This window comes from Electrophorus electricus, chromosome 12 (genome assembly GCF_041902795.1).
Source record: "Electrophorus electricus isolate QZ-2024a chromosome 12, ASM4190279v1, whole genome shotgun sequence".
NCBI lineage: Eukaryota > Metazoa > Chordata > Actinopteri > Gymnotiformes > Gymnotidae > Electrophorus > Electrophorus electricus.
In genome coordinates this window covers 16189794-16202106 of record NC_137508.1, presented here as the reverse complement: position 1 = coordinate 16202106, position 12313 = coordinate 16189794, and the positions used below count along the sequence as shown (strand labels likewise).

Here is a 12313-nt window from a genome sequence, read left to right as displayed (position 1 = left end):
TGAAAATTGACATTGCTATTTATGAAAAATGCCATTCAAAAGATCTTACTTACTCCTTAATTCTGATTTATCTTGCATTTCATGTATGCTGTGCCCCTGGTTTTACATACTCATTATGTCTACTGTCTAAAAGTGACCATATGCTGTACATATGCTGAGTGTCTGTATATATGGCTTTCTCTATCTGAAGTTTTTAGAGGCTGGTAATTAATGGTGCAACAGGCTTCAAGGGAGCAAAACTTCACAGTGTTTCTCACATGGGGTACAGAGTCTGTTAAATGCCTTTAGCATGACAGCGGGTCTATTTCAGTATGAATGATTAGGTCATTATTACCCAATGCTATCAGACCTAAGGAGTTGTGCATGCATGAGATAAACATAAGTTACCCAAATATGAGACATAGTGTTGAGCCCCCATCTCCCTGTCATCTGAAACTTTTTCATACCGAACACACATGCATGCATGCACACACACATGCAAACCCACACACATGCACACACAAACACTCTACCATATATAAACCAACCATCACAGACATAAATTAATTCAACACACACATTTAAATAGAGATCAACACACATACATACAAAGGAATGTACTGAAACACATTTTCAGAAACTGTGATGTCCTCTGTGGTAATAAAGTCATGTGGATTCTTTGTGGAATCATATGCTGCAGCTGACTTCATTAACTCTCCCCAAACAAAGCTGAGGCCCAGCAGGCTCATAAAAGATGTGCAAAGTGTTGGCCCAAACAGGAAACAGACTCTAGTAACAATGTGCTAAAGTAAAAGCATCACGAGAGACAGGAGAGGTCTGGCTGTATCCATTACATCAACACCCACAGCCCACAGTGTCATCAAAAACAAGATGCTTCCTGGACAGACTGAGTTTTCCATTGGGAAAAACATTAAAATCTTGGATAAAAGACACCCAGTTAGACAGCTTAATTAGATTTATAGACATGAAGTAACTTACAAAACCATTTAGGAACTCATCATAAGTTTCCAAAACTTGTGTATGAACTAGCAATAATTCTTCTTTTTTCAAACCTTAATTACTATCAGTAATAGTTGGCATGATGAGGAAGGCTGGGGTGACAGTGGCACAATGATTCAATGCTGTTGGAATAGCTTGAGGCAGTGTCTTGCTTAAGGCTCTGAAGGTTATATGAAGAATACCTGAACTTATTTTTATTTGCTCTTATTGGCAAGCTGGAATGTTCACTACCATGTTCCTATTCAGTGGCTATAAGAGGTCTCACCTCCAGCTGGTCTTGCTGCTCCTGTAGGCTGTCCATGCCACAATGCTCTGGCTCACAACGGACAGCCATCTCACTCTCCATATCCAGAACATCTACAGCTAGCTCTGTGCAGCGCTGTAGACACTGCTCCACCCTTGCCACCACTATGGAGTGCTGGGATACAGGAAGATCAGGGAGGAATGGTAAGAGAGTTTTAAGGGTGCTGATTGCGGTCAAGGAAAAATTATGAGGTTGGTTCTTTTGATTACAAAACTGCAGGAGCATCTGCTACTACAAAGTAAAACCTAAAAGCACATGCACACATTTTAATCAGAGACATGCAGTGCAGTCTTTGGTAAATTTCATCAACTCAGTAAAATCATTGGTTAGGAATGTAAGAATGTTGTCATTGTATATGTAGCAAAAGCAATAGGCCTACCATGTTGATTTTTTTATTATGGCCAGTATTTATCCAGGAGTTGATTTTGAGATTTGATTTCTTCATGGTAGAAAGTTTATTAGATGATGTCAATTGTTTTATACATATCTGTTCTAAATACATCTTGATTGCAGCTTTAATTTGATCCTTAATGAAATACATATGAGCCACAATTCCATTGTGCAAATGATCACTTTAATAGGTCTTTATAGAGTATTATAGAGTATTATCAATGTTCATTACTATGAGATCTTTTACCCTGCTGATAAGTTCCTGAATGCACTGGTCATGTGACTGTGAGCGGCTTCTTTCTCGTGCTGTGTCATTGAGCATTTCCACGGCTTCCCTCAGCTCCTCTACAGGGTCTCCGAGACTTTCAATCAGGGGCTTGCTGTTTCTGCTCTCCCGCAGGGGCAATAGGGGCGATGCACAGTCCAGATCACTCTGCAGAGGCTGCACAACCAAAGCATAAGATAGAAATTACTTCACAGTGTGTAACCACAACCATACTAGCTTCATTTCTGAAGAAAGCCTTGTCTGTCTTGTGTGGAGACACACTTGTTCTGACTCTGTGTAAATGTTCTCTGTGTCAATGCAGATTTGGTGGCTAAGTTGAGAGAACATGGTTAGCAGGCATATATAAGGCCATTAGAGATATGTGCTAGGGGACTTGTAGCTAAGTCTCCAACATCCTTACTTGTGGAATTTGATTTTAGAGGCTGTAAGCTAAGAGTAGCTGTGAAGGAAATATCTGAATTAGCTGAAAGGGCTAGTCAGTGGCTGTGGATGAGGAGAGCACAGGTTCACTGAGGAAATGTATTATAAAGATGGAATGGCTAAGGTGTTTGGTGTTTCAGATACATGGAGGACCAGGCAGGCGAGTGGACTGTCATCATATCTTTGTCATGTTTAAAATGGTACATCCAGATTGAACCAGTGGCACTGAGGATGCATTAACGGTGTCAGTGAAGCTGGGTACAGCCTTAATCACTGGGGAAGCAAATATGGATTTTAGGGGTTAGGAAGTGATTCGCTATATGTGAGCAGCACAGTAAGTAAATATTGAGAGGTTAATTCAGTGTGTGCTGTTGGTGTGGTGCATAAAGCCCATATGGAACTGGTGGTACTGTGAATGCATTAACAGTGCGAGCTTGGAGTAGGGATGGGGCTGGGATTCCAGACCTCACTGTTACCTTCTGGAGGTGTCATGAGCTTAATTCAGTGAAATAAACAAACAAACCAACCAATAGAATCCAAGGTAGTGGTTTCTATTTTGCAATGAAAAAGCTTGGCCCTATATAAAATGAAATAGTTTGGCACAGGATATTTGACACCTTATCCTGTGTATGACCACATTTGACTCATTTTTGAAGTCAGGCTTTCAGCATTAAGGACAGGCTGAAATAACTAGAGAAATCTATCACATCAAATAAGACTCCAGACAATAAATGAAACAGCATGGTCACTTTGTTGACAGTGTACTGTGGGTTGAGCCAAACCTGTCCCACACTGCCATAGTGGTTCTCCTCCAGTTCTACTCTCTCTAGAAACTCTGTCAGCATGCGTGTGTCCTTTAACTCAGAGCTCTGTTGGGTCAGTGCCATCTGTATGCTTCTAAATCTGAAACACAGTAATAACAAATGTAAATGAATCAGTAAATAAAGTAACAAACCATTAGCATTACAATAGAGATAAACATTACAAACACCTGCATCTTATAAACATACACCTGCACCAAATGTTAGATCTAATTTGCATATCCATTTCTATTTTGTTTGTTTTTATGTAAATTATTTTGATTCAGTCCCTTTCAATTTTATTTTCATACTTTGTCACAGTATACTGTTTTCTGTGTGGCTCCACACAGATTTTTGATTTTTTTTAAGGGATTTGGTCACTTTGTGGGAGTCTGACATTATTTATAGACAGAGCTGTACCTGCATCACAAGACCAACAAGGCCTAGTGTCTCTTCATGAGGAAATCTGCACAGACTACAGATGCAACAAAGCTTGAAACTAATGGTTTAATTGTATAACTGTGGGTGGATGACAATTTAAGCGGAAGCCTTCTCTAATACTGTGAATGAATAAATAAGACATATACCAGCAGTAAGACATATACCAGGAAAGTTAATATTACTGTATTGTATCTTATGAATATGTTTTCTTCAATTTCTTTTTACACCTTGGAAACATCTGATGTATAGTACTGCACATGTCTCCAGCAAAGTATAGAATATGATACCATACACTGCCAAGTTCGCACATGGTGGCAAAAAACCCCCAAAAATGACCAAGGTTAATAAAAAAGTAATGCTAAACTCTCATGAGTTTGACTGATGGTTCTCTGCAGGGTTACACACTTTCTTTCCACTTGCTCCATGCGTGAAGGGAGTAGCTGAGTGTGGAGGTGTCTCTGACTCTGGAGAGCCTCCAGCTCTTGTTTAAGGTTATGGAGATCCAGGTTGTGTGTTTCCAGCTCCCTCTCTAGCAGACGGCTCTCTCTCTCAGCCACACTAACTGACTCAGGGTCTCCTGCCAAAGAGGCCTGCCTTATTGACAGCTCTACTGCCTCTAGCCAGGCCTCCAGACTGCCCAGCCCCTGCAGAAGCTTGACTGCCTAGAGTGAGAGAGAGAGAGAGAGAGAACAAATATCTAAAAAAAAAAGCATAGGTTTGGTGTTATAGTACAGATTTGGAAAAGTCTGGAAACACCTTGTTACTTGACACACACATTTCCAAATTATCAAATGCAAATGTATTATTTTTATGTAGAACACTGGAAGAAGAATACTCAGTTAAAAACATCCATCCATCCATCCATCTAAATCTTCACTAGCCCATGTAACTACCCTATAGTTGAGTTCCTCTGAGCCCCGTAGGATCATTCCATTCCTTTGGTGGCGTTTCTTAAGTTCCTCCCACAGAACTTCCAGCTGACTGAGGAAGTCCTGGATCTTAGCACTGCCAGGGTGGTGAGCACGCACCAGGCTATGACCTTCCTGTAGTTAAACAATAAATTGGCTGAAAACCCATGAGAAGGATTTAGTAAGAACATTATCCCTCCAGTAACTGTTAAATGAAATCAATAGTGCAATATCCTCACCTTCTTGACCAGCTCTATGCGAGCTTTGTTTGACAGGATGTCCTGTTCCAGAGACGCTTGGTACCTCTTGGCTGCCTCATAGCTGCTGGGCCCTCCACCACTACTGCAGATGTGCGTTGCCATGGTGACACTGTCTTTGAGCCATGAGAGGGTCTGGGGGATGCAGGAGAAAAACAAGGGGGAAATGAGAACAGGTGTGAGATTCCACAAGGAATCGGGAAAGCAGGATTGTGTAGTAGAGAGAATGACTACTGGAAGAAGTGTGTCTTGCTTTGGCTAGTCTATGAACTGCTGGTTGCTTTAGCCACATGGACTTACTGTTGGCCAGGGATCACAGGACCTGAATAATTCCTGGAAGTCAGCAATTATATTAGAGACTAACACAGACCAGTGTGTTACAAACAAAGGAAAAAACAGTACGTATGTACAAGATCATTGATATGCCTGGTTTCACTCCTGACAAGTTAGCAGTAAGCCTTTCTCCATATTCTTCACTTCCATGACCTTAACTTGGTGGAATTCACCCTGGACGATTGGTTCCATTCAGATTAAGCAAGCCTAACAGGAGGGGAAGAGGTTGCTGACATCTATTTGGAAGAGTTCATTGGGATTTTTCCTGTCTATACTGATTGGACTGGACAGATAAGAGCATGCAAAGGGATTGTATTTTAATGCATTACTGGTTCTGTAAGGGTTGTGTAATGATGCAGTCATAAATGGGGACCTTGTCTGCAGACACAGTGAATTTCTCGAGCTGCTCATGGAGATGTGGGTGGCTGTGGGTCTTCGGCATCGCCCCACTGTAAAGGAAAAACACAGCACTTAATTTAAGCAGTTTTCACTCTTCAACTACCATTCTCAGAAACACATTTGCCTGGGAAATGGGGGAAAGCCCAGCTCAACGTTATTTCACCTTTTGCTCTGATCCTGGAACTTTGTGCTGACTTCACTGGTGCAAGTATTCCCCACGCTCACCACTGGGTTTGGCAGAGGCTCCTGATGGCTGTCCAGGGGCTTCCTAGTTAAATCCAAGCTTCTCCCACCCTGGCAAATAAAAAAAGAAATTAAATCTTTAGAAATTAAATTTGCAAAAAGATTTTGGGATTTTGATCATGTGAATTTAATGAAACATGTGAATTAATGTCTTGATATTTTGCAGACGTTAATATGAAAACATGGTGGTCCTCCATCATAGGGATTTGCCACTCTAAATGGCTGGCTAGTTTGACACATATCATATCCACAGAAATGAAAGATTGAGTAACAGAGTGGGTGGAAGTTTTTTCAGTTTAGCTTTTCTTAAAGCCTTAGGACTGAGTTAAGCCAACACCACAGGAGAAAGTTAACACAGAAGAAGTTAACATAGGGAAGCAATTAACGCTCTCAACCAACCATATATTTTGCCCTAAATTATATCCAACATTAAATGAGTGAAAACCTTGTTGGGATTATTGAGTTTCCAGTCAATAGCAACATTTAAATATGGATGCTGGAGGAGAAACTGCCTAGCATATTAGCACTTCAAAACAGACCTGGACTCAAGACATGGACTAGCTGAGATAGACAAATTTGTGAGAGTTTGGCAAAAGAGGACAGAACAAAGGCATTAACACAAGTATAGTTATAGTATATCTGTTTGAAGAAGGGGCACAAGAATTTGCAGCATTAACATTGAAAATAATACAGTATATATATATATATATATATATATATATATATATATATATATATATGTTCAATTAAAATATATCCATTACACATACCTTACACATATGTTAATATACAAACTGCACTAATTATGGTGGCATAAAGTTTAAGCATGTCATTTGCTTCTTTTAACCTCAAGAAGGGAGGGAATAAGAAATGATAATAAACAGCATAAGAAATTACCATAAGGAAGAATTATCTTAGGTCCCACAGAATCTATAAACATTACAATCAATTAAATCATGCAAAGGCACATTATCAGATTATTCATGACACCATTACATCAAGATTACAACTAAATCTTACTTAGACTGGCAGTGTTGATAACCCTCACACACATCTACTTACTGACATTCATTTCTGTTCACTTACTACTTCAAATGACTCCATAATCCTATATACCTAGGGTCTTTTCGAAAGCACATAGGTGGCTTCCTTGACCCATTTCCTGAATGTTGGTAGGGAATAGGAGAGGGATTAATACACTTAACAGGTTGTTTTATTCAAAAGTTGTAATGTCGCTTTCTAATATGGTTGTGTCAGCCAAGAACTATGACTGCATATCAAGTCAATATGGACTGCGCCACTGCTTTATCTGGTAGCCATTAATGAGTAAAACAGGACTGTATCAATTACTTTGTGCCACCAAGTAAGAGGCCATAATTCATATATGCCCCAGATGCATACAATGTGGAAAAGCTGCAGAGAGATACATACACTTAAGATCTCTTGGATTCTCACTGAATAGTCCAATTTACCAGCTGAATACTGTTCAAATGCCTGACAAAGAGTGTTGTGCATGTATGCTGCTGGCAGATCATTCATAGCCCAATGATCTTAGCAGTTATGTTCCCTGCATCCCTAACCATAATGTACTGAGTATGGCTCTGGAATGAGGGGCTATGGGTCCTTTTGGGCCTGCAGTCTTCTATTAAAATATCCTGTAATGTGTAATGAGCAGGTCTCACACCGACACTGCACCCAGATAACCTCTGCTACCAACAATGTAGTGGCCATTGTTAGCGTTAGAAATACTGATCAGTGCCATACCAGTGTAAGGTCAGCATTGTGTGATTGGCCAAAGGAACATCTGATATCCAGACCACTGTTGACAGATTGGCCAATATTGAGGAGAAGCCAGTGATTGTATTGGCCATGAAGTATGTTCACCAAGATGCCTAAAAGCTTCCACCAGTCAAAAAACAAACAAACTGCAAAACACTGCCATATAGCCAAGATTATATGAAGCACCTGGCCCGAGCTATTATAGTGTACATTTTGCCATACATTTCTGCTTTATTTTTTTCTGCAATATGGACATCTGAATCCGCAAGGCAAAAAGTACCCAAGCAGCCAGTAATACGGTACAGGACTGAGTACTAATCACATTTGCTCCCAAAAAAGAAAGCATATAAATTAGGCTCCGAGCTACTTCTTGACTCATAATGACCCCTAATACATCTTATATTAACACTGTATTAATCTAATGGGTTTTTCACCTCAGCAACCTGCAGCTGGAGCCTGCAGATGGGATTTCAGCCTTAGTGTGAAAGATGGTGATTTGAGAGTTTGGAATTAAAGTGCAACTTATTCTGGTGAGCCAGTCGTGCCATGCTACTACTCATGCCAATGTCCAGATCTCCAAATATTACATTGGATGCTTCTTCTTGATGCTTTCTTTATTATAGACAATGATGCTTTTAAAAGGGTTGATGCCATAAAATTAGCAGAAAAGAATAAACTATAAATATCTCCAAATATTCTGTTGACTTCATTCTTCAGTGGTAGGAGAATTATGCTAAGGTGAAAGTTTGGGTGATTCTTTTTTCTTAATGTTGCTTCTTTACCAATACAAGTGATTTGGTTTTGTAATGTGAAAAGCACAAACACATTTAACCCATTTTAATTCAAATCTTTGTGTGTCGTATCAAATAGACAAAATGCAATTATGAAACTGAAGAACAAGTGTTTAAAAAGAAAAGTTATATAACTATGCCAATGAAGAGTTACTAACCGTAGTCCCTTTCAGTCGGTTTTGCTCGTCCTTAACCTCTTTTCCCATGATTCTGTGCTGGTCCATTCCCATACTGGAGAAAAGCTCTTTGTTTGAGATTGAGAGATCACTGTCTTCCCCAGTGACAAAGCAGACAGAGGTCAACGGCTCTGTCTTCACATTCCTAAATAAATCACACAAGAATCATATAAATCTGCCAACACAGCTCTGTCCAAGAGGACAAGCATCATCACTAATTCTAATTACGTATTGTATTGTTTTTTAACAATATAGCTAGAGAGTTAAACTGGTTTAAAAATAAACAATACAACCAATAAACAGAAATACAAGTCAATGTCTCTGTCTTTACATTCCTAAATAAATCCCACAAGAATCATATAAATCTGCCAACACAGCTCAGGCCAATAAGACAAGCATCCTTAATTCTAATTATGTATTCTATTTTTTTAACAATATAGCTAGAGAGTTAAGATGGTTTAAAAATAAACAGAAATACAGGTCCATGTCTCTGCCTTTACATTCCTAAATAAATCACAAAAGAATCATATAAATCTGCCAACACAGCTTGGTCCAATAAGACAAGCATCATCACTAATTCTAAATATGTATTTTATTGTTTTTTAGCATTATAGCTATAGAGTTAAGCTGGTATATAAATAAACAGAAACACAACCCCAAGGAGTAGTAGAGAATACTCACTGTTCCCAAGCAACCAGTAGGAATGTACTGTATACCATCTCATACAAATCATGTCTTACATTATGTTTGTAGATGAAAAAAAAAAAAAGTATTTTTATAATAAAATACTTTAGCAAACTTTTTTTTAGGGTTTTTTAAAATTCTTTTTTAGTTTCACCATTATTAATTTAAAAGAGAAAAAATGTTAGAAAATAATAATCTGACATGAAATATACATTCATTAGAATTAGAAATGGATGCAAACTGTAATGAATGTCTAGTTATTACAAGAGTCCATAAAGAAAATCTTCAGCATGCTTGGAGAGCAAAACATTTGGGGTGCTTGCTGCTTCAGTGGATGAGGAAAAACAAATGAACCTCAGTTACACAATCACACCCCTCGGAATTTGCAAAGTCATTGCCTCCGGTGACTCTGAGCCCATGTTTGGATTATAGCTAAACTATATTATCCATACACACAGTCATCACAATTATTAAAAAAGACCCTTAATGTTTTACATTTATTGAGGAAAAAGTCAACTTTCTCTCTTAAATAAATCTAACAATAAATATTGTTAAACAGCATTAATGAGGTAAGAGTGCTGACAGCAGGAATCTACTGTCATACAACCCAGAGAAGTAAGCAGCAAAAGAGTTAGTTATGTTTAGCTTTACTTCTCATTTTGCTCAAAAACCATTGCCTGATGTTAGTGAAATTTTATTCAGTAACTACACACTAGTAAACTCTTCCTCTCAGAGCTTGTACTGTCAAAACCTTTACATTTACAGCATGTAACAGACACTCTTGTCCAAAGCAACTTATCAGAAGTGCTTTGTTTTCTCCATGAAAGCTATCCTTATCCCTAGTACAACCAGACTCTAAGGATATCATCAAGCTAGATTCCTGTCAGAGAAAACACACAAGGAAAATACATTACAACAAGTAACATGAGGATATACACATTACTTGCACAGCTGATAAAGGACCTCCATCTGAAGTGCCATGGGATTATTTGAGTGCTGCAGAGTTGGGTCTTTAGTCTATATGTGAAGACTGCACTGTGTGGATGTGTAGTGAGAAGTCCCTGCCACTACCAGAGTGCTAGTGCAGAACAGTCTTGAGGCATTTTCCCTCTGACTCTTGAGGGCAATGATTCAAGATAGGCTATATCTGAGGTGCAAAAGGTGTGAGATATGGTGCAGGGTGAGACTAGCGCTTTCAAGGAACAGGGAGCCAGTCCATTTTTGGCTCTGTAGGTAAATTGGGGTTTTAAATATAGAACTTCTCTAACCTCTTTAATGTCTAAGTTTCTAAATTACTGGATGCCAGTAAAAGTAATGCAGCAGAGAAGAGTGAGGACTTTGGAAGACTGAATGCAAGCCGTGCAGCTGCATTCTGTAGTAAGTTGCAATAAGATGAAAAGGAGCTACACAAGCAACTCAGTGGCCTCTCTATAAAGAACTAGCCAAATCCTCCTGAAGTACAAAAGAACACTGCATGTTCAGATCACACTAGTAACATGTGCACAGAATGAATGCTGTATGTCCAGAATGATGAAATATCAGCTAAGCATACTGGGATGTGACTCAAACTTTTAGTATCTGAGGGAAGGAAGGACAGGATGGGTTGAGTGTCATTAGTAACATAGTGGTGTGAGAAGCCATGTGCAGATCCTGTCAAGAATAGATAGGAGCTCCATGTACTGAGCATTCACAGATCTGTCTAAAGAGCAGGTGTGGGGCCCTTCAAAGTCATCTGATATGAATGCCCCTCTAGGTAGGAGTTAAACCACTGACATGTTAGCAATGTCTAGTCTACTGAGGATGGATAGAAGAATAATGTGTTGACTGTGTTGAAGGCAGCAAGGAGAGCTAGGATTATGAGTACAGATGACAATTTGACTGATCTTGCAACATGAAGCTTCTCAGTAAATGTGATGCAGAAATTTCTGTGGTTAGGAACCTGGGTTTGGTTGCACAAACAAGGCTTATGCATGTTTGTAAGCTAAAATAGGTCATAACATTCTGGGCATAACTTTAACACTGTTGCACCAACTGGTCACAAATAGACTTTTCCCCTAAGAACAGGCAAAAGTGTACACATAGGATTTAAATGTTGCAATGGCAAGGTGACTTCGATGAAAACATCATAGCAATCCTTTAGCTAGAGGTCTAGCTATAGTGACAATGCTGGGGCAACAAATCAGCAATAAGCAAACTGTTGATCCTGAGAGCAGTCACAAAGAAAAAGCACACTTTTTCCCCACCTGCAACTGTCAGGGTTGTAAAGGCTATTAAACATCAAACAACAATTAAATCAATAAAAAGGCCATGTGAGTGTAATATATTACCAAGAATGACCTAAGGGAAAAAAACATCCAACCAACAAACAGAGTAACACTTCAGTGCAGATTCCAAATAAATTTATTAGAAGAGGAAAGCAAGGCCACTGAAAGAAAGATTAAGGAAGAACCCACTAAAAGAAAGACTTTTAGTGGCCTTGTATATTGCTCTGTTAAAAAGTGAAACGAGGCACTGGTGTAATTAGGAAGGGGAAGGGGAATTCAGATCACTGATTGCCAACATTAAAAATATATACATATTTTTAAACACATTTAATTTGGAATTTGGACAAGGTATCCTTGACTATTATTCAGTCCAGTTAGCTGTTGATATTAGAAATACAACAAAAACAGAAATGTGGAAAAGGATTCCAGGTCTGAGGAAAACCCACAGTGCTCCCATTAAGTGGGGAAATTAATTATCTCCCTGTAGAGATATGGAAGGGCCTGTTGCAGTCACCTGACAGTGCTCTGGAGGAGGAGCCAGCTGTCCTTCACCTTGGCCTGTTTCTCAGCAACTCTAGCAGCTAATGCAGGATGCAGGTTAGATAGCTGTGACACTGTCACATCCAGGACCTAGAAGCAGAACAAACAGATATAGGTGGAGTACTGTTTACAATTATTCAAACATATCCTTATAACTTTGTAATACCCAGCATCTTTGAACAAAGATAGTGGAATTAGAAAAAAACAAAACACTGTACTACTGTTCATTTGATTAAGAAGACATTTTGACTAAAACACTTTCCAGGTGTAAGAGTCGGTGCCAGGCCAAGGCCCCCTCC

The 12313-nt window shown here is 39.1% G+C and overlaps 1 protein-coding gene across 10 annotated transcripts in view; it reads right to left on the bottom strand.

Annotated features, from left to right (window-relative positions):
• The window catches only part of mymx (myomixer), a 43638-nt gene that overhangs the window by 13391 nt on the left and 17934 nt on the right, over positions 1–12313 (bottom strand). For 9 of the 10 annotated variants that reach the window (XR_014126722.1, XR_014126720.1, XM_081725242.1 and 6 more), the window contains exons 10-20: positions 11989–12104; positions 8509–8671; positions 5701–5831; positions 5512–5587; positions 4788–4940; positions 4534–4683; positions 4046–4302; positions 3182–3302; positions 1941–2135; positions 1683–1742; positions 1265–1417 (exon numbers count right to left, since the gene is read on the bottom strand). Coding sequence is in view for 8 of the 10 variants with exons in the window: in XM_081725242.1 (XP_081581368.1) it covers positions 1265–1417; positions 1683–1742; positions 1941–2135; positions 3182–3302; positions 4046–4302; positions 4534–4683; positions 4788–4940; positions 5512–5587; positions 5701–5831; positions 8509–8671; positions 11989–12104 (1575 nt within the window). In the remaining 2 variants the exon portion in view is untranslated. The remainder of the gene's footprint in view (positions 1–1264; positions 1418–1682; positions 1743–1940; positions 2136–3181; positions 3303–4045; positions 4303–4533; positions 4684–4787; positions 4941–5511; positions 5588–5700; positions 5832–8508; positions 8672–11988; positions 12105–12313) is intronic. The other variant, XM_027027594.2, reaches the window with a different exon arrangement.